This window comes from Pseudogymnoascus destructans (genome assembly GCF_001641265.1).
Source record: "Pseudogymnoascus destructans isolate 20631-21 unplaced genomic scaffold scaffold_2, whole genome shotgun sequence".
Lineage (NCBI taxonomy): Eukaryota > Fungi > Ascomycota > Leotiomycetes > Thelebolales > Thelebolaceae > Pseudogymnoascus > Pseudogymnoascus destructans.
In genome coordinates, this window is record NW_020167521.1 from 1,843,067 (window position 1) to 1,863,625 (window position 20,559).

General features: G+C 50.6%; 7 protein-coding genes across 7 annotated transcripts; 5 read left to right on the forward strand and 2 right to left on the reverse strand.

The window, feature by feature from the left end:
* Positions 1–4,100: 4,100 nt before the first annotated feature.
* On the forward strand, positions 4,101–4,892 carry VC83_01217 (uncharacterized protein; the record flags this gene model as incomplete). Its single annotated transcript, XM_024464901.1, has 2 exons — positions 4,101–4,737; positions 4,801–4,892. The coding sequence occupies 2 exons, from the start codon at positions 4,101–4,103 to the stop codon at positions 4,890–4,892; spliced, it is 729 nt and encodes a 242-aa protein (XP_024327969.1).
* An 864-nt stretch (positions 4,893–5,756) lies between these two features.
* VC83_01218 (uncharacterized protein) lies at positions 5,757–7,595 on the reverse strand (the record flags this gene model as incomplete). The annotated part of the gene is made up of 1 exon (XM_024464902.1): positions 5,757–7,595. The coding sequence occupies exon 1, from the start codon at positions 7,512–7,514 to the stop codon at positions 5,757–5,759; it is 1,758 nt and encodes a 585-aa protein (XP_024327773.1). The 5' UTR covers positions 7,515–7,595.
* On the forward strand, positions 7,596–10,557 carry DUS3 (tRNA-dihydrouridine synthase 3). Its single transcript, XM_024464903.1, has 3 exons — positions 7,596–8,120; positions 8,188–10,050; positions 10,105–10,557. Exons 1-3 carry the CDS (start codon positions 7,867–7,869, stop codon positions 10,193–10,195), a joined length of 2,208 nt encoding a protein of 735 aa, XP_024327772.1. The 5' UTR covers positions 7,596–7,866; the 3' UTR covers positions 10,196–10,557.
* VC83_01220 (uncharacterized protein) lies at positions 10,367–12,064 on the reverse strand (the record flags this gene model as incomplete). Its single annotated transcript, XM_024464904.1, has 2 exons — positions 10,367–11,345; positions 11,406–12,064. 2 exons carry the CDS (start codon positions 12,062–12,064, stop codon positions 10,367–10,369), a joined length of 1,638 nt encoding a protein of 545 aa, XP_024328073.1.
* Positions 12,065–12,504: 440 nt separating this feature from the next.
* VC83_01221 (uncharacterized protein) lies at positions 12,505–13,149 on the forward strand (the record flags this gene model as incomplete). Its single annotated transcript, XM_024464905.1, has 2 exons — positions 12,505–12,552; positions 12,604–13,149. 2 exons carry the CDS (start codon positions 12,505–12,507, stop codon positions 13,147–13,149), a joined length of 594 nt encoding a protein of 197 aa, XP_024328074.1.
* A 127-nt stretch (positions 13,150–13,276) lies between these two features.
* Positions 13,277–15,200, forward strand: PGM2 (phosphoglucomutase pgm2; the record flags this gene model as incomplete). Its single annotated transcript, XM_024464906.1, has 3 exons — positions 13,277–13,790; positions 13,840–14,853; positions 14,908–15,200. 3 exons carry the CDS (start codon positions 13,277–13,279, stop codon positions 15,198–15,200), a joined length of 1,821 nt encoding a protein of 606 aa, XP_024328071.1.
* Positions 15,201–15,705: 505 nt separating this feature from the next.
* VC83_01223 (uncharacterized protein) lies at positions 15,706–20,264 on the forward strand. Its single transcript, XM_024464907.1, has 4 exons — positions 15,706–16,082; positions 16,158–16,404; positions 16,465–19,407; positions 19,474–20,264. The coding sequence occupies exons 1-4, from the start codon at positions 16,005–16,007 to the stop codon at positions 20,079–20,081; spliced, it is 3,876 nt and encodes a 1,291-aa protein (XP_024328072.1). The 5' UTR covers positions 15,706–16,004; the 3' UTR covers positions 20,082–20,264.
* The last annotated feature ends 295 nt before the right edge of the window (positions 20,265–20,559 follow it).

Here is a 20,559-nt window from a genome sequence, read left to right on the forward strand (position 1 = left end):
TTGGGTCAATCCCCTTAAGTACCCGAAACAACAGGTCCGACTCGGCTAACCTGCCCTAACTCTCCCCACGTGACCGTAACCTGTCCGACTCCGATCCCTTCTGTCACTGAGGGCGGAGGCATCCTTACAATATACAGCTGTTCACTTAGCGATTGTAAGGATGCCTTCTCGTCTCTCATTCTAGGGAGTAGACTCTGGGTAGCTGCGGGGTTACGTGTGATCATTTGGGTGGGCTAACCGAGTCGGAACCGAGTCGGATGGTTTTCAGGTACTTAAGGGGATTGACCCAACGGGGTTCCTCATGATCTTTTTTGTATCCTTCATAGTAGACCTATAGGATAGCATCCGTTTAGCCTCCGACTTGCACTCTCATATGCTATTTACTATGAGCTGGGTGCCCTGTATCCTTACAGCGATCCCTTGTAACCTTAGTGGCTACTATAGCTGCCTGTTCCCATAGTTGCTAGCAGCTGTGAGCTGCGATCGTAACACCTTAAGCTGTTGCTCCTTGTTAGGGTTGTAGGGTTGCTATTAGGCTTGAAAGTAGCATCGAGTTCTATAGGTTAGGGCTAATGACTCTTTGTTTGTCTTCTCTTCTAAGTCTAGTGTTAACTAGGTGGTCCCCCCTTCTTCTCAAGTTGCTGTTTATAGTGTCGGCTAATGACTCTTTGTTTGTCTTCTCTTCTAAGTCTAGTGTTAACTAGGTGGTCCCCCCTTCTTCTCAAGTTGCTGTTTATAGTGTCGGTTGTCAATCTTCTAGGCTAATTCAATCATCCTAAGGTCATCCGATTTGTCAGACCTTGAGATTTGGTCCTTTACATGGTCCTTTAGACCTGTGTAGAATTGGTCGCAGGTAGCCTCATCTCCCTAGTTAGTGAGTGTTGCATGCTGTTAAAACTTAGCAGTGTATGCAACTGCTAACCCTCTCTGCTTAAGAGCCTAGAGTGCCCTAACTACATTCCGTCATTCATCGATGTCTCTGAAGTTTGCCTTAAGTTGTTTAATGAATCTGCTCTAGGATACAAAAATCTCCTTCGTTTCTTAGCTGGCTTAGGTGTTGCATTTTCCTTCTGATGTTCGATAGGTCATGTAGTTAGCAAGGTAATTAGAGATCCATTCTAAGGCTAGTCCTTATAAGAGGGCCAAATCCTATAGGATCTGTTCTACTTCTTGTGAAGTGTTTGGCGTTAAACGCCATCTATAGCTCTCTCTAGATGAGGAAACTCTTCAGCTTCTTGCGACCCATTAAAGGTATTAGGGAATGCAATCTTGAGTTTGCCTAAGGGATGAGCCTACGTGGCTTTGATGATAGGTTTAGTGGCTACCTTCCCCTTTGTTCTGACATTTGATCTAGTATCATTTCTAGCCATGTTGCTTTGTGTGTAAGCTGGTACCTCGTAGAAGTGGTGCTTAAAGTGTAATGCTGCTTCCTATCTAATAGAATGCATAGAGGTTTCTTACATAAGGTTGACTTAACAGAGGAGGCAGGGGATTAAACACAAAGGCTTTCTAAGTAACACGTTATAGTATTGTAAAGAATACTATATTAAGTTGAGCATGAAGCTCCTATCTAAGGGAATACTATCTACTTATATAGTGGCGTCGTGCCTTATAGATAGTTGGGATAGTTGGGATAGTTAGGATAGTTAGGATAGTTGGGCTTTTTCAAACTATCTAACTATCTACTATTTCAAACTATCTAACTATCTACTAGTTTGCCAACTATCCACTAGCTAGGTCACACTACAGCCTAGTCCTGCTAGCCTTGTGACTTATAAGTCACATTACTAGAGCCTAGCCCTGCTAGCCCTATAACCATGACGTTATGTTACCATAGCCATAACAGTTAGATGGCTGTGGCTACTGCCATCTAATGCTATTCAGAAAGCTAGACAAAGGAATAGGGGGGCTATAGGGTATATTCAGTAGATTCGAAGGCTAGATAGGAGGCATATTAGCCTAGAACGTTAACTAGAATGTTAAATAGGAAGTATTCATACTGTAATTATTATATATAGATTAATGGAATTATCACCAACTTCATCTTCATATGTTAGAACATAGTTTTACAGCTAACCCAATTCAATTTAACTAACTACTTATAGATAGTAACCCTAGCTGCTACACTGTAGCAGCCGCAATTCTAATTAGGCAATTATGATGCTAAGCCTACTAGGGTTTAGATTTCCTACTACGGCTAGTTTTATGGGGCTGCTACAAAATAGAGCAGTGTTACAGCAAATCTAAATTGCTCTACTACAAGGTAAAAAGTCCCTGGTACAGTTCCTGGTTAACGGCAGGTTGAACTCCTGGTCGCGCGACTCCTGGTCGACTCCTCCTCTCATGTCAAACGCGCATCTATACAGCTTCTGGGGTCCCCGAAAGCATCCCATGGCTTGAAGTCCGATTCGGCCCTGTTGCTATCTGTCACTCCTGTCACCGCTGTCGCCAGCGAGTGACGTTCACTTGAGCTCAGACATTGACTTTGAATGACCGTTGGTGGCGGTGACCTCAGATATCGAAGCTGACCATCCTTCAGTGACGGCAGAACTCGATATGCCGTGTTGAGCAGCTAAGTGTTTGCCCCTTGGAACCGCTTGTCCCGGAGTGTCTTACCGAAGTTAGAGCCCAATCATGGCTCCAAGTCCTAGTTTCACGGGTAACCCAAAGTTCCACAAGGCTACTAGAGGTGTAGTAGAACACAAGAAAGCCGAGTCATGGCCATGCGGAGGGCGGTACCGTACATTGCAGTAAAGTTTAGTGACAGAGCCGTGAAATGGTTGAGCATCTTTTGAACCTAGACCATAGTTGCGCTTTTCTGTTCAAAACATGACGGATATGCTTCGTATACAGCTCCCACCACCGCATGAAGAACTGGGACATTTGATCTCCCAAGACTCTGTGAAATTGGTCGCGAGCTATGGTGCATGGCAATGACAATAAAACACGCGAAACGGGAGCTAGGTCAACCTGGGCTAGAGCATATGCGTCCTAGTTGCTTTTGAAAGTTGAGGAATTATTCCGGCCGCTCATTTCTCTCGAGACCGCAACATCACATCACAGTTCTGTGTCAGCTGATACTCTAGCTTGACACGCTTGCCCCCTTCTTTGGAACCTGACAACGATATATCTCGTGACGTAAGGTAAAGGGATGAAGAGAAGCGTCAACGCTAGAGCGGTCTGAAGATCCCCAATATTCAGGAGACCCCATCCACCACTGACTCCCAAACTCGAAATGACACTCTTAAAGACGGAAATACGATCAGTGTTGACAGTCAGGACAACAGCCAGGACATGGGAGTCCACATATCCTGGACCCTCAAAATTTCGCCTGGGACGACGTTCAACATTTTAACGGGGCCTGGATTCGAGGGCTGGCATCACAGATCTGGCGATCTTGAGGTCCCATCCCGAAGCCGCCTTTCTTCTGGATGTACGCACAGACGATTCTTCTGCATTTCCATCAGATAACGCTTCAAAGACCATCGTTGAGCTTAATTCCACAGCTCCAGGAAGATACCCATTTTTATACCACTGTAGCTTGATCTTGTGTCCAGAACAGTATACGAGTGTGCATCCCCGCAATATTATCCCTTCTTTCCGAAGCCCAGCCCGTATTCTTATATATTGTAGTCGAGACTGTGATCTGCAGTTAATCCGGTCCTGTACGAGCCCATTCCTTCGCTCACAGACAAAAAAGTTCCCTATCAGCTGGCTCTTGGAACTCTTTAACATCATAGGGAGTACGATGGATGAAATACAGCCACATCGAAAATAATCAAATAGGCCAATGAAGTATGGTTTCTAGAAGTTATTGTTTGACCACATCTGCCTTCGGATTACGTAACCGGTGGCTTCGGTGGAACGGGAGGTGTCCGTGCCCGCTAAACCTATTCAGTCGATCTGAATTCTTGCGTCACGCTACAGCTTTCCACCATCTCCACCATAACTCCGACAAACAAATACCAGCTTTCCCCCACTGCCCAGCAAATCCCAAGACAACTCATCAATCTGGGCAATAGCAAACAAACATCAACGTTTTAGGGGACATTCCCCATCCACTAATCCAACACCGATAAGATACTCACCACACATCAACCATGAAGGTCCTCACCAAAGAACAAGAGGAGGCTCACTACAAAGTCACTCTCAAAGGTGGCATGAAAGGTCTCGCCCTTGGCACAGCAATTGGTCTCACCGGCCTCGGTCTCGCAAGCCGCCGCTATGCCATCATCCGCGGCCTTACCCTCCCCATGAAGTCCTTCCTCATCACCTCCTCCTCGACCTTCTGCGCCATCGTCGCCGCGGACCGCGCCTCGCGCAGCTACGAATTCGAGAGCATGCCGAAGAACCTGTACAAGGACCAGGCGTCGCGAGACATGGCGGTTGCACGGGAGAACGACACCACCTTCGATAAGTTCAAGCAGTGGGGTCGTGACAACAGATACCCCATTGTGACGGCGTCGTGGATTGCCAGCATGGGTGTTGCCCTGCAGCTGGTGCGCAACAACCCGTATCTGTCGAAGGCCCAGAAATTGGTCCAGGCGAGAGTGTACGCTCAGGGTCTGACCCTGGCTGTGCTGGTCGTGACGGCACTCTTTGAGGTGGGAGACGCGAATAAGGGTAGGGGCAGATGGGAGACAGTGATGGTCGTTGACCCCAATGATCCCGAGCACAAGCACATGATCGAGAAGAAGATTCACCACGAGATGTATCCTGGAGAGGATTTGTGGAAAGGTAAGCTAATCCTACTACGTCGGAGCGACGGATTCGTGTTTGAGCCGAGCTGACAGGTTATAGATATGGTGGAGGCCGAGGAGCAGAAGATCGCAGCCCGCAAGCAACAAGAGGGAGCAGCGGCGGCGGCGGCAACCAAGCAGGCCAAGAACTAAACATCTCAAGTTGGAATATACGGAAAATACGGGAAAACGACGGCGATACCGCATATCTTCCTTTTAAGCGTGAACATTTTAACGAACACGAAGGCGTTGGGGAATCCGCGCAAGGACGCCCGGGATGTAAATAGGGCAGCATCTTCTCTCTTTGGAGCATTTTCGGTTGGGCCAATTTTGTGCTCAAGCATTGTTAAATCTGTACTACTACTCGCGCAGCCGGCATATGGGCAAAGGCGGCGATTGATACTCTCGCAAAATGCGATGAGGCTCGGGCTTTTATCAGTGGATAGATTAATTCGTTCATTTATTCAAAGACACCTTTTCCTCTCTTACCGTCCATAAAATGCACCCCGCCATCCGTGCCACTCCAGTGCCATCCACATCAAGTGCCAAATGACTCTTTCATACCCAAGAAAATCTTCACCGGTTCAGCCCCGTCATAAAAACCAATCCTCAGACGATAAACAAAAGCTGCAAATCCCGAAGCGCAGTGTGACGCATCCGACGTCCATCAGTAATTCTGTACCCCACAAAACCCCGTTCCACCGAGCGGCTTAGCCTTCATCCGGGACCTCCCGATTCGCCAAGCGCAAAAACTTTCACACCAACCGGGCGCGAATAGGAGTGCTCCCAGCATCCGGCCCTTCCACCATGGCTTGCTTACAACGCAACGGGCTCTCCTTGCGAACACCAGATCTGGGCCAGGCTTGGAAAAGCTCTAGACCGCCTAATGGAGGGGTAGCCACGTGCCAGCCATGTGAGGGAGAGTCAAGAGAGGGGTTAAACGCCAGCTGATCGTCGTCGTCATAAACCCCTCTCCTCTGGTGACTGCGAACCCGGCGCCCGGCCGCCCACGGCATCCTAGACATCAATAGTATAATGCGAGATCTGGGAGTAATAAGCATGCACCGCCAGCTCGAGGATATACACATCCTCAAATACCGTCACGCCGTCGAAGCCACCGATAACAAAGAGCCGACTATCATGCAGCACGGTGCCGTGGTATCCGCGCCCGCTCGGCGGCTTCCCGTAGATGATGCGCTTGTCCCACTGCATGTTGACGAGGTTGAGCAGCATGACCTCGTTGCTGTACTCGACGCCGTCGTGGCCGCCGATGACGAAGAGGTAGGACCCGACGATCGTGGCGGTGTGAGAGAGGCGCGGGTATGACACGGGGATGTTGACAGGCTTCCAGTAGAGCGTGTCCACGTCGAAGACCCAGACGTCGCGGAAGCACTCCCCGCCGTCGGAGCCGCCGAAGATGATCAGTTTCGCGCCGACCATGTTGGCGGTGTGGTAGCCGCGCGCTTTGGGCTTGATGTCGCGGTCGGCGCGGAATTTGAGGTCGTGTCGGTCGCCGGTTGGGGAGGAGGATGTGCTACTCGAAGGCGCGGAGATGAGCTTCCATGACATCTTGGTCACATCCGATACGTCTAGGCGCCACACGTCATTTAGGGCGCGCACGCCATCGCCGCCCCCAAAGACGTAGATACCGTTACGGTAGAGACATGCGGTGTGTGCTCTCCGCTTGCTGGGCGGGGTGCCGCTTATGACAGGCTTCAACCAGCGGAAGTTGACGGTATCTAGGACATAGACATCATTGTAGTATATGGGCCCGTCGCCTCCTCCGAAAATCACGAGCTTCTTGCCCACGGCGGTGCATGTCATGGCGCGCAGAGGCACTGGGAGGTCGCCTGTGACCAGGGGCGAGGACCAGTAGAAGGCGTCCGCATCAAAGACATAGACTTCATCGAAGCAGGACCGTGAGTCGCAGCCGCCAAAAATGTAGATATTTGAACCTATGGCGGTTGTTGTATGTGCGCGGAGCGCGGTGTGAGGGGCGCCGGATGTGGGAGCGCGGGACCAGTACATGCCAGATGCTGGTGCAGGTAACACATCACGCTCTTCCTTCGTATCCGGCGGAGGAGGAAAGTATGCGTGTTTCCCAGTCTTCTTAGACTGGGATGGTGGCTTGGGGGTAGTGAGTGGTGTAGTTGAACTGCTTGTTGGCTTTCCTGCAATAGCGGAGGTTGACCGCAACACTATCGGCCGGCGTTCGTTGGCAACTAAGCCGGCTGAAACTGCTGGAGATCCTTCACGGACAATCGGACTTATAACAGGCCCATTGCTCTCATGGATTGAGGCAGGGAGCTTGGGAACTGAGGCACCAGCTACGGGGCTTCTTGCTGATGCTTGTGATTGAGATTGTGAGCGAGAGCGGGGGTCCTTGCTGCTGCTTCCTTTCTGCTTGTCGGTACTTTTAGTTGATAGATGGCCATGAGTATGGCTGCGTGAAGGGCCCTTGGCCTGAACTAGTTCTGAGTCTTCTGGGATATCGTCTGACCGAGTGTCCGTCGGAGATGACTGCATGATCTTTTGGGATCGTATGAACTTCGTCTTGAGCGGTGATCGCGTCTTGCCCAGGGACTTCCGCTGGTCAGCCATCGTTTCTCTCAACCCTATAATCCCCCCCTTCGCATTGTCCTCTGTTGAAGTTGCCGTTTGTTTCGTCAGGAGGCTATCATATGAAATTATGAAGGAGGCTGTTAACATCCAAGTCGGTTCCCAACGCATAGACGCGTAAGATTGGGTTGGGGGTAGGTACCCACCCCTGTCCATAAGCCAAATAAATACGTCAATGCTAATGCGACTGGCGCTGGAGGAATCTCGATATTAGTAAATAATCATTCCGAAAAGCTAAATATCATAAAAAGACACCGAGATAATATATGCCACTACTAACAAGACTTTATAAACCAGCAAAAGGATTTATGGGAAAAGGAACAGGAACATTAATTACATGAAAGCCAATGGGGAGAGGGGTCCATTCAGCCTTACGCTAAGATAACACTCTATGGGCGAATCATCCACCGAAAAATATTGACCATGTCAATAATTGAACAACACTCTTCAACCAACGCATTCGAAAATTCTCGCGCTCTAGCCCGACTTCTACGACCAGTGCGGAAAGATGGGTGATACATTGGCCTCTGTGCCCTCAAAAAGGCCATTGGACGATGTCGCAGTTGGAGAACAGGTACCAGTCGACACCACTGGAGGCACGGCTGAGACCGTTCCAAGCAATGGCCTCGGCGGCGCACACAATGCCGAAGAAGCTTTGGAATCTTCTGCCAAGAGGCCGAAGCTTGGGGGGGACGATATGTCTACGCCCGTCAAATCGGATTCTAGAGACGGTGGCCGGGGGGTGGCTATGATCAAGGCAGAGTAAGTGGCAACCACCCCAATCCCCGCCCTGCATGCGCCTACATTGCCAGACTGACTTGGCCTTTAGATATCTCATACATAGACCTGCAAAGGAAGCGACCCCATCAGAGCCAGCTGCTGCTCAGGACGACGAAGCCGAAGGCAAAAAATATGCCGTAGATGATAGGGATAATAGAGACGGCGGCGACAAGAAGAAAAAGAAGAAGGAGAGGGGTCAGAATACTTCCCGCAACTTTGGGTCGTCAAACGATTTCATCAAGCTGTGCAATAGCGTCGCCAATTCATCCGAGTTCTCGCCAAAGCCATGCTCATTTGGAGAGAGATGCAACCTTTCTCACGACCTCCGCAATTACCTGAAAGAAGGCAAACGGGAAGATCTTATTACATTTAGTGGAAAGTGCCCGGTGTGGGAGGTCAATGGCAGATGCTATGCCGGCTGGAAATGCCGGTTCGTCTCGAGCCATATGGAGAAGATTGAGAGGGAAGACGGCAGAAAAGAGCTTGTTCTCACAATCGACCCAGCCAGAGCAACAGCTGCTGAGCTCGAAGACGAAGAAAATAGGGCTGGAGTGGCCAACATTGTGTCAACAGCAGATAAACTTGACCTGGCTAGGAGGAGATTCAAGACCGTAAGGTCAGATCAGTACAATGCATGGCTCGAGAAAGAGACAAAGGCTTCGGAGATCTTTCACAACCAAAAGAAAGGAGACACCGAGGACCACCGTGCCCAGTTTGTGGACCCGCCCTTCCGCGCATCTGAGAAGCGCCGACTCTACTACGGCCCCGAGACACCAGTTTTAGCTCCGTTAACAACACAAGGCAATCTGCCATTCAGACGCCTATGTGTTGAACTAGGGGCCGAAATCACGTATTCCGAGATGGCCATGTCCGAGTCGATCATCAAGGGTGGAAAGGGAGAGTGGGCTTTAATGAAGGCTCACGAGTCCGAGCTCACACCTCCGAAATACACACCTACATCAACTGTTCACAACTATGATAACGCCAAAGATCTGAAGTTTGGTGTCCAGATTTCCTCGAGTAAGCCGTGGATGGCTTTCAAGGCAACCGAGGCACTTGTGACCCTCGTGCCCAACCTCCGCAGCATTGATCTCAACTGCGGCTGCCCTATTGAGCTTGTGTACCAGACCGGTGCTGGTTCAGGGCTCCTTGATGCTCCGTCAAAGCTCGAGAAGATGATTCGCGGCATGAATGCGGTCTCTTTGGACGTCCCCGTAACCGCTAAGATCCGCATGGGCACCCGCGACAACAAACCCACCGCTACTAAGACCATTGAGCGTCTTGCTTTCGGTGGTCTCGAGTCGCGTGATCGACTGGGTCCTCCTGGCTGCGCAGCAATTACGCTGCATGGACGCAGCAGGCAGCAGAGGTATACGAAGAGCGCTGATTGGAGCTATATCGCCGAGTGTGCCGCTCAAATAAAGAGCTACCATAAGAAGAAGGACGAGTTAACCGATACCATTAATGAGCCAGATGCGAGAGACCTGCCGAACGGGGAGAAGCTGTACTTCATCGGCAACGGTGATTGCTACTCGCACGTCGACTACTTCGACCATGTCCAAAACGGCGGCGTGGATTCCGTCATGCTTGCGCGTGGAGCACTCATCAAGCCTTGGTTATTTGAGGAGATTCAAGCTGGACAGTATATCGATAAGTCATCAACTGAACGTCTTGCGTATATTGAGAAGTTCGCGAGATATGGGCTCGACGCATGGGGCAGTGATGAGATGGGTGTCGGTCAGACTAGACGATTCTTGCTGGAGTGGCTCAGCTTTGCGCATAGATACGTGCCGGTTGGTATTCTAGAGCATCTGCCGCCCAGCCTGCAGGATAGGCCGCCGGCATATAGGTCGAGAGATGACATGGAGACTCTGTTGGCGAGTGCTAATTATAAGGATTGGATCAAGATCAGGTATGTTGTGCTGAAGCTTGAACTACAGAGAATTGGAAGCTAACTATGCAATAGTGAGATGTTTTTGGGCCCAGCGCATAAAGATTTCCTGTTCCAACCGAAGCACAAGTCAAACAGCTATGATGGTATCGAAGCTGAGGGTTAATGGATGCGTGTAGACAAAGACTAGCGGAAGGACCAGCAATGCATATATTGTAGAGTATAGAGCGATACAATCGCATCATAAGCATATCATTACTACGGTACCATATATTCCTTGACGAGCTTAAGCAAAGTTCCCAAGAATCATGTCGACGTATGAAACCAACAGCAATATTCACTTCAATACCACCTCCCTCTTCCACCACTCAGGAAAATCCAACACAACCTTGTTCCTCCTCGCCTCCTCCGCCGCAAACACCATCGCATGACTCGTAATAACCTCCTCAATCGAACACCCCAACTCCTCCCTCTGCGCCGTCACCAAATCATCCCCCCTCTTCACCCTATCAATCGCCAACACAAACTGCCTCGCCAGCCCCGCATCCCCCCCTCCATGCCCACCACCCGCCAAATGCGGATAGAACTTCTTACTCTCAAACGCGGCCTCCTTCCTTGCATCGAGCGGGCGCGTCGGCTTCGTGAAATACGTGACGGTGATGCAATCGCTGTCTGCGTAGATCTCGCCCGTCGTGCCGTAGATGTGCGTGTACCGCTCGCAGATCTTGGCGGTGAATGCTACCATGTGGAATTGTGCGATTTTGGGGCCGCGGCCGTCGCTGGGGCTGGCGGCGTCGTCGTTGTCCCATGTCATGGTGACAACTTGGTCGTCGCAGACGTCGTTGTCGGATTCCCAGACGCAGCGGCCGAACCAGTTTTTCTTGCTGATCTCGTCTGCTGGGGTGTCGGTGTCGTAGTCGGCGGATAGCTCTTTTAGTATTGCTGCTTCGCCGGCTGCGTGGCCGCCAGTGGTGAGGTAGTCTTCGATGTCAGGGACTACGATTTTTACAGGCCATCCCGTGTTTCCGCTTCCGAGGCCACGCAGGTCATTGCCGGCGTAAACCTTTTTGGCAGAGAACATGCAGTCGGGCTCGTGTGGGCAGGAGAGACAGTTTGTAGCTGAACCTGCTGCGGCTGGTTTGCGGTGCTTGTTGAAGAACTGGCGAGCCCCTGACGAGGTTATGCTGCTTGGGAGGTGCCGTGGGAGGGACGAGTTAGGTGGTTGAGAAGAGAGGAGCCAGAGGAGAACGTCTATATCGTGGCAAGACTTGGTGAGGAGTGAAGGGGCTGATGTAGACTCTTTGCGCCAGTTGCCCCTGAATTTGATGTTAATTTCCCATCCGTGTGAGTACATACTCTATAGATCGTGGCTTTACCTGACATAACTATGAGCGAAGTGCCACCAACCGACTGGTTCTGTATGGTTGACGGAGAGAATGTCTCCAATGATTTTGTCCTCTAGGAGTAGCTTTCTCAGAAGCATGTTATGGGGGCTGTACCGAAGGACATGGCCGATAGAGAAGAGCCTCTGGGGGGGCGATGAATCAAAAGGTAATAATGATTTGTATATATCGATACAGTCATTCAAAGTCGTCGCCAGTGGCTTCTCGCACATGATATGGATGTTCAGCTTCTCCAGTCCGAGAATAACAGACTTATGGAGTTCGTCCTGGACGCAAATAAAGGCTCCATCCACACCTTCTGGGACCTCCTCCCCCGCGGCTTTCTTTAACCTTCTGGCCTCTTCCCATGCCACGAAGTCCTGCCAGTCCTCGAATTCCTGACCATCGACAGGCTGTCCATCATCTCCCCATATGTAGGCTCGGCCAAGAGCTTGCCTCTTATATGCAATGGGTTCAACTACAGCAGCACATATGCCATTCGTAGCTTCACCTAATGCTTGTGCATATGCGTTTCCCCTCGATCCTGCACCAATGATTATCAACCGCGGGGGAGATTCTGACATCCGAGGCTTCTCTGGAGCAGGAAGCCGAACGATGTTTTCTTCATTCTCAACCTCCGAGTGAGGTGCCATTGTGAATATGGTTTTAGAACAAGAAATGCTGGTAAATGTGAGAAACGAAATGACAACAAGTCGCTGCAATCCAGTCGGGGTATTTCTTATATATAACGCTGTAGCCTAGTCTCAGGCAATCACATATCGGTCAAGTCAATGAGGCGTAAATCGATATGGAACGTTGTATTCCAATATTAGTTTACAACACATTCGGCTAGTTACATAAACATCTTAACAGAGTAGCATCGGCACTAGATCCCTAGCTCCCTTGACCTGAGGTTGAGATCGCTTCGACGACCCCGCAAGTTGCTGCACCTTGACCCAAAACGGGTTGATTAAACCAATCTACACGTGATTTGAGATATTATATTTCGCACAAAGCCAAACAAGACAGTCGATTTCAACTTAAGACGCCAACCTTATTATACACGTCAATCTTGAGTTTGCCAATATCAGCCATGGCGAATCCTGCTGTCAGCCAGCCATTGGTGTGGATCGATTGTGAGGTATGAGCAGCAGAGGAGCTCCTCCGTGACAATCAACTGATGATTACACAGATGACAGGTCTTGACCCCGACAATGATGTTATTATAGAAGTATTTTGTATCATTACGAACGGAGATCTCGAGATTGTCGATGAAGAAGGCTGGGGCTGTACAGTTCACCAAAGTAAAGAGCGGATGGACCAGATGGATGAATGGTGTACCAAAACACATGGAGAGACAGGTCTCACGTCAGCGGTGATAGCTTCAACGACGACAGCAGAAGTCGCTGCGGCTGAGCTCCTAGCATATGTCAAGAAGTATGTCCCAGAGCCTAGAATCGCCTTGCTGGCAGGGAACAGTGTGCACGCAGACAAGGCGTTTCTCAGGCGCGCGCCCTGGGCCAAGGTGCATGATCACCTCAGCTACAGGATTCTTGACGTGAGCACTATGAAAGAGGCTGTGAAGCGATGGAGCAGTCAGGAAATCCTCAAGGGAGTTCCTGGGAAGAAGACCCTTCATCAGGCAAAAGAAGACATCCTGGAGAGCATCGAGGAGGCTAGATATTATAGGGCGGCTATTTTTCAAAAGCCGACTGCGACACAAGAAATAAAGAAATAAAGCACTCATGAAATAAAGAAATCGGGCCAACAGAGAGCTGAATATAGATTCCCACGTCAAAGTCAGCTTATTCATTTTCGTTGGTCTTTCTTTTAGATCTTATCCTGCCAATCGACGCACGTGCCATATGATAGCTCCACCCCTCGACCCCTCACAGAGCTCCAGTGATGTCGTCAACTGGCTGGTGGGGTTATTTACCTTGTTGGCGCCCACGTTCCAACAGATCCTCAACACAACCAATTTCTCTTCTGTTCTTCAAAACGTCGACACAGATACACCCGCCACCATGAGCATTAACACGGTAGAGCTGAAGCCGTTTACCGACCAGAAGCCTGGAACCAGTGGCTTGAGGAAGAAGGTTGTTACATTCCAGCAGCCGCATTACAGCGAGTCGTTCGTTACCAGTATTCTCCTTGCCATCCCCGAGGGAGCTAAGGATTCTTACCTGGTCATTGGAGGCGATGGCAGATACTGGAACCCGGAAGTCGTCCAGATAATCGCGAAGATTGGAGCTGCGTATGGTGTTAAGAAACTGCTGGTCGGTCAGAATGGCATCTTGAGTACCCCAGCTGCCAGTCATGTCATTCGCAAGCGTAAAGCGACTGGTGGAATTCTGTTGACTGCTAGTCACAATGCTGGAGGTTGGTAACCTACGTTCCCCAAAATGTTCGTTACTAACAGAAATCCAAGGCCCAAAGAACGATTTTGGCATCAAGTATAACTTGTCCAATGGTGGCCCGGCTCCAGAGAGCGTCACAAACAAGATCTTCGAGGTCTCAAAAACTCTCACCTCGTACAAAATCGCCGACATTCCAGAAATTGACATTGCCACTATTGGCACTAAGACATACGGCTCCCTCGAGGTCGAGATCATCGACCCTGTCGCCGACTACATGGAGATGTTGAAGGATATCTTCGACTTTGACCTGATCAAGAAGTTCTTCTCTAAGAACAAAGAGTTCAAGGTCCTCTTCGACGCCCTTTCCGGCGTCACAGGTCCATACGGAAAGGCCATCTTCGAGGAAGAGCTTGGCCTCAAGAGCAGCACCCAGAACTGCATTCCTTCGCCAGATTTCAATGGCGGACACCCAGATCCCAACTTGACATATGCTCACTCGCTTGTTGAGAAGGTGGATAAGGATGGAATCCACTTTGGTGCTGCAAGTGATGGTGACGGAGACCGCAACATGATCTATGGCGCCAATGCGTTTGTGTCGCCTGGTGACAGCTTGGCCATTATTTCTCACCATGCCAAACTTATCCCATATTTCAAGAAGCAGGGTGTTTACGGCCTGGCCCGCAGCATGCCTACCTCTGGAGCCGTGGATCTCGTTGCCAAGGCTCAGGGCCTGAACAGCTACGAAGTGCCCACGGGATGGAAGTTCTTCTGTGCTCTGTTTGACGCGGACAAGCTGTCCATTTGCGGAGAGGAGAGTTTCGGAACCGGTAGCAACCATATCCGCGAGAAGGATGGCCTCTGGGCTGTTGTGGCATGGCTGAACATCATCGCTGGCGTTGGTGAGGCGAACCCAGATGTCACCCCAAGCATTTCCCAGATTCAACATGACTTCTGGAACATTTATGGTCGTACATTCTTCACAAGATACGACTATGAAAATGTGGATAGCAATGGCGCAGATAATGTTGTAAAGGATTTGGCGGCAAAGGTCGCGGACAAGTCTTTCATCGGATCAAAGATTGAAGGTAACGAAATCATAACCCTTTTGTTCACTGACACCCACTAAATCCTGTGCTTAGACCGAACCGTCAAAAATGCTGGCGATTTCGAGTACACGGATCTCGATGGCAGCGTCAGCAAGAACCAAGGTCTTTTCGTCCAGTTCGACGATGGAAGCCGCATTGTCGTCCGCCTTTCAGGCACTGGCAGCGGTGGTGCCACAATCCGCCTCTACGTTGAGAAGCACACCAGCGACACCAAGGCCTACGGCCAGGATGCACAGGACTTCCTCAAGCCTGACGTCAAGCTTGCAACTGAGTTACTGAAGTTCACCGAGTACATTGGACGTGATACGCCTGATGTCAAGACCTAAACTATGCCCAATGGCCAAGGCACGAAGGATTTTATGGGGATCTGAAACCGCGGGGCAACAATTCATGCGAAGCAGTGGATCGTCGAGTCCCACTCCGGATAGCGATAGCAGAGCGAGCGTTGAAGGTGGCTCCTAAAATATATATCTCGCTGGTTCAAACTTAATGTCCTTTGGAAATGATTAGTTTCACGCTGGTCTATGTTTTCCGTTCGTCAATAGGCCCCAGCGCCCATAAACCCCAATTCAGCCAGCCAGCAAACTCACATAAACCCCTTTAGTCCATGATGTTACTCCAGCTAATGGCCGAAACTTGGGGGCCAAGACAGCTTTTTTGTTTCAATACGTACAACTCATAAACAATAAGTGGAATGCTTGTGGAGATCACCATATGGCGCATTATGATGTTTACCCGCGAAATGCTTACATTTGGAGGGGAGTTGGGCCTGGTTAGAGTTTCTCCTTCAGGTCAACGTGGACCACTATCGGCTAAGAACACCACAACCAATAAAAGTGTTAGCGTGGCTTGTGATTGCGCGTAGTGATCGAGTGCCATCATGGCTTGGTAGCTTCAACGGCCATTTGAACAACACGAGCAATCGCAACATCGACATGTCGCATGTCGGCTTGATATAATACCCAGTTTGAAAATCGATTTTTGCAGCGTCTCTTATAGTTTCTCCGGAGCTTTTTTGGCATGTCGATCGTGCGGCGCGAAGCTCCCAGACTCGAGCTACCCTCCGCAATCCAAGCTCTGTCGTAGGACAGGCACACTGAGTTGGCAAACTTGAGGCGAATGTCGAGTGAATGCAACCTTTAAACCCTTTTCTCAGCGCCTTCTTCAGGGGTACATTTCCAGCTCAATGTACACCTGCTCATCATCACGTTAGTTATTTGTTTTATTGGCGTCGAGATGCGATGACGCTCCGGATAAGTGGCGGATAGCTGACTGTGCCCCAGATCCTCCTCGTCCCGACCACTGAAGTCCTCCTCACCTCCCGCGATCGCGAATCCGGCGCCCTCTTCTCAGATCTTGCTCAGACAGAGGACTTTCTAGGAAGCCATGTGCTGCGGATACCGAATGGCAATGGCGCGACGCCGGGAGGGAAGGAGAGCATGCGCGAGCATAGGGGGAAGGCGAAACAATACACAACCATTAATGGCAGGACGGTGATAATTAAGGACGCATTTGTGTATGCGAATAAAGGTGCGTCACAGAGACCGTATCTAGCAAAGCATACGGTGGTCGCTGACGGTTTACGAACAGGCTTCAAGACACTCAACCAGGCACAACTTCTTTACGACTCCCTGTGGTACCCCGATTCGCTAGAGCCAAGATCATGGCTTGTATACTATATATCCAAGCCGCTGATAGGCACTGTTGAGTATTTGAAAGACGAAAACGCCATATCGAAGCCCGATTCGAATGGCATCCCGAGAACAGTCCCTTCTACCATGGACCCTCAGTCCGGGCCAGTGAATGCAACAGTTCCTCGCAAAAGGGACATCAAGTCTTTCAATGATCTGCTAGGCAACTTTCCCATGATAGCGCGGCAGATGCAACCTGGATTGGAGCGGTTATTTAAGGAGTTCAACCATGTATTCGATAAACCTCTTCCGCCGCCTCCATCTGCGAACCACATACCGGACCCAGACCCAGACGGACCAATTTCAACCGCCGTGAAGAATGTGCGGTCAGGCAGCGTAGCCCTTGGTTCACAACAAGAAAATGGCCATCTTGAGCGAGTCTTAACTGGGTCATCGTTTTTCGACGATGAAGAACAGATAATGAGAGGAGCGCTGGAAACTGCGGTGACGGCAGCCATTGACATCTTCCAAATGGTTGATAAGCAGCAATTATCACTTCTCGGCGCCACAACTGATCTAACCGGGCCCATTGTCGAGAGGCTTATCGAGCGGTATGTTGCAGAGCAACTACATGGCGAGATCTTATACCCGAGGATCTGCGCTCTTAAACGCCCGGAAGACCTGGAACTTGAGTCGAAGATTAAGCAGATGGAGTTTATCGATATATCACAGGTCGGCATACCGATTCAAGGGGGAAACGTAGGAAAGCACGAACTTACATTGCGGCTTGGGCGAGCGGTCGAGGAATTTCGGAAGCTCAGAGTTGCCGGAAGCCCCCAACAGATGATGGATATCCTGCTCCTGACTTTAAGAACGGTCACCCAATTTTCGGATGTGCCCAACGGTGCATCGTTTGACAATCCCAATTCAGAGAAAGTCAGCCCTATCCTGACTATAAATGCCGATACTCTAGTGTCGTTGCTCCTCGTCGTGGTTATTAGATCGCAAGTCAGAAATCTTCAGGCAAGATTATTGTATATGCGCCATTTCATCTACATAGACGACGTCGAAAACGGGGAGATGGGTTACGCGCTGAGTACGCTTGAGGCAGTACTATTATACCTACAGCGAGACTCAGGAAGTCTGCGGAAGGCGAGTCGACGGAACAAAAAGTTATGGCAGTCGGCCTCAAATGGAGACTTACATGAACTCCAGAAGATAATGGAACCGGAACGCTGCGAGTACGAGGCCGATCAACAAGACACACTGGAGCCGTGGAACTTCACAAACGGGATTAGAATTGGCGTTCCCCAGTCTCCCACTTTCCAATCTAGGAGGTTGTCTCAAGTTTCGCCTTTGGCCCATGTCTTTCCTTTCCAAATCCAGGAGAATAACGAGAACACGCCGCCAAATAATGAAGAACTACCCCCGGCCCCCCCGCCTAGACGGCCGAAGACTGTAACGATGGACATGCGGAGTATGTCATCCAGTTCAGAGATTTCGTTCCGATCCAGAGCCACAACAATCGATTCTATGGGCAGTGGAATTGAAGGCGATACTTCAATCGAAAGATTATCTCAGACGGAAGATCTTCAGGGAGAGTCGGTGCTTATGATGGCTGTCAATAACAGACGCCCTGAATCATTACGATATCTACTCTCGCTCGAAGAGTATTACTCTGTTCTAGCCGTCCTGGCAGACGCAAATAACGAAGGCACCACATTGTTTAGCGCTGCCGTGCAACTCGGCAATAAAGAGATCGTAGACATTCTTTTGGAGACTATGAATCGTGTCGATGAGCCTACTAGAATATCGTACTTGGCAAGACAAGACATTCGTGGGAGAAGCGCAGGCCATTACCTCTTCAACACTCATTGGCTTATACCGCACCTTGGACGGTTAATACCGTGGAGGCAAAAGGATAAGAACGCGCAAACTCCATTATTCGCGCTATGCCGCTCATACGACCATAATGAATACAGCGAAATGGTAGAGTCAGGACTCATCGCAGCTACCGCCGCACAAGGAGACGGCCTACTACTTCATGTGGATGATCACGTTGATTCAAAAGGCAATACCTTGCTTCACATCGTCAATGTCCCCCATATCGCTTTACGTATACTGTTAAGGAGCGACGCAAATGTCAACGCAACCAACGAGAAGAAGTTCACGCCTCTTATGGTAGCCAGCAAATATGGTCGACTGGAAATGGTCCAGGTTCTCTTCGGAGACCCCAGGGTGGACATCTATGCTCGAGAACTGAGGGGCCTTACCGCAGTAGAGCTCGCGAAGGACGACGAGGTTAGAAATCGCATAGATGATTTGGTACTCTTTTCCGGCCAGCCTGGAGAAGACGGTCGAATTACAACCGTAGTGCGTTCATTCTTCGTTGAAGACGCCACGATTCGTCTCGTTCTCAAATCTGGCGCGCCGTCTCACGACACTAGCTTCACAGTTACGACCTGCCGCCGCTCGTTAACGGATTTCGAGCACCTGGCAAAGCTCCTCGCCATCGAGAATCCCGCATCTTGGCTTCCGATCATCAACGGGATGCGCAGCCCCTTCCAGATCCCGAGCAAGCCGTCGCGAGCTGTCCTGAGGGATACCCAGATACGGCTTGACGGATTCCTGAAGATCCTGTTGTCGCACTCTACCTTCTCCACGCACGAGATGCTGTGGGAATTTTTCCTCGTGCCAGATATCCAGGCGGACATGATGGAGAAGCGGAGTAGGCTGAAGGCTGAAGCGCGTGTCGACCGGTTGAAGGAGGAATATGAGCCGATTCAGGATGTGAAGGATGTGGACCAGTTTGTAGATCACGCGAGGGATATGGTGCGCAGCGTTAACTACGCTACAAAGAGCGTAGTCAGACGGACGAACGCGCTGCGCACAGCAATGCTTGGTAGGTCCACGGTCTCCTTTCTATCGAGCGCATCTCCCCAAGGACCAGAGCTAACAACCACCTCAGACGTGGCCGACGCCGGACAAATCGCATCCAAGAACATCCAACCCCTCGCCTTCATCCCTTCCACGCACAAACAAGCTCTAGAAGCTTACCTCGACACCCTCACCCCCCCAACCATCCACCCCATCGGCGCCCTCCACTCCACTCTCACCTCCCTCCACAGCACCCTCATCGCGATCCTTCTCTCGCTCTCCCGCCCCACCAGTCTCATCTCCAGAATCACCGCCTCCTCGCGCAGCCTCCAGCGCAACTACGCGTCCCTATCCCGCTCGACGCGATGGCCGCTCGGTCTATTGGATGACACTCGTCAGCGGCTTGATCGGGAGAAACAAGATGTTATTCGTAGGGAAGAAGGGGAGCGCGATGGGCTCGGCAGGGAGCTACGGTATACGCAGCAGGTTGTCGCGGGGGAGCTAGCGGGGTGGCAGGAGTGGCGCGCCAAGACGTTGAGGAGGGCGGTTAGGGAGCTGGTGGAGGGGATGGTGGTGGTGGAGAGGGAGAGGTTGAAGGGTATGATGAGGGCGGTGAGGAAGGTTGGGGGGGAGGAGGGGGGGGTGGTGAGTGAGGAGGCGTATGAGAGGGTTGTGGAGAGGGAGAGGGAGGCGAGGTGATGGGTGTGGGTCGGTGGCAATTGTTTGGTCATTTTGCCGGGCTTTTAGAGGGATGGCGTTTGGGTGGTAGGGTTGCTACTAGGAGCGGGTTAGCTGTTCAGATGTTCTTTTGGGGGTGTATAAAGAGGGGATAATATTATAATTTCTTATGGATCACACAGCACGCGGAAGACGAACTGTGGGACGTAAGTGGTCTGACCACCACTTAACCACGATTAATCAAGTGTTGCTTTATGGAACTTGGGAAGCCATGCTCCCCCACTCTGCCAAACAATTTCACGTCGCCGAATGAAGGATGCTGTCGCAACGGCGGCGTTCTTGTCGCTGCCATTCATGTTGCCACTGATCCACAACCACAACGAATACATGTATTCCACTCCGTTCCTGTTACGGCTGCTCTCTCAAACCTCTGTAGCCACAGACAGAATGTATTCTCTATTGCCTTGTTTTCGAGTACGGTCGGAGCTACTTTGACGCC

What these genes read in the sequence shown, in the direction of transcription:
- VC83_01223 (XM_024464907.1), top strand. Translation starts at nt 16,005, where the DNA reads ATGCAACCTTTAAACCCTTTTCTCAGCGCCTTCTTCAGGGGTACATTT. An exon ending in ATTTGTGTATGCGAATAAAG is followed by an intron (nt 16,405 to 16,464) that starts GTGCGTCACAGA and finishes GTTTACGAACAG; the next exon opens with GCTTCAAGACACTCAACCAG. An exon ending in GCTGCGCACAGCAATGCTTG is followed by an intron (nt 19,408 to 19,473) that starts GTAGGTCCACGG and finishes CAACCACCTCAG; the next exon opens with ACGTGGCCGACGCCGGACAA.
- DUS3 (XM_024464903.1), top strand. Translation starts at nt 7,867, where the DNA reads ATGGGTGATACATTGGCCTCTGTGCCCTCAAAAAGGCCATTGGACGAT. An exon ending in GTGGCTATGATCAAGGCAGA is followed by an intron (nt 8,121 to 8,187) that starts GTAAGTGGCAAC and finishes CTTGGCCTTTAG; the next exon opens with ATATCTCATACATAGACCTG. An exon ending in AAGGATTGGATCAAGATCAG is followed by an intron (nt 10,051 to 10,104) that starts GTATGTTGTGCT and finishes ACTATGCAATAG; the next exon opens with TGAGATGTTTTTGGGCCCAG.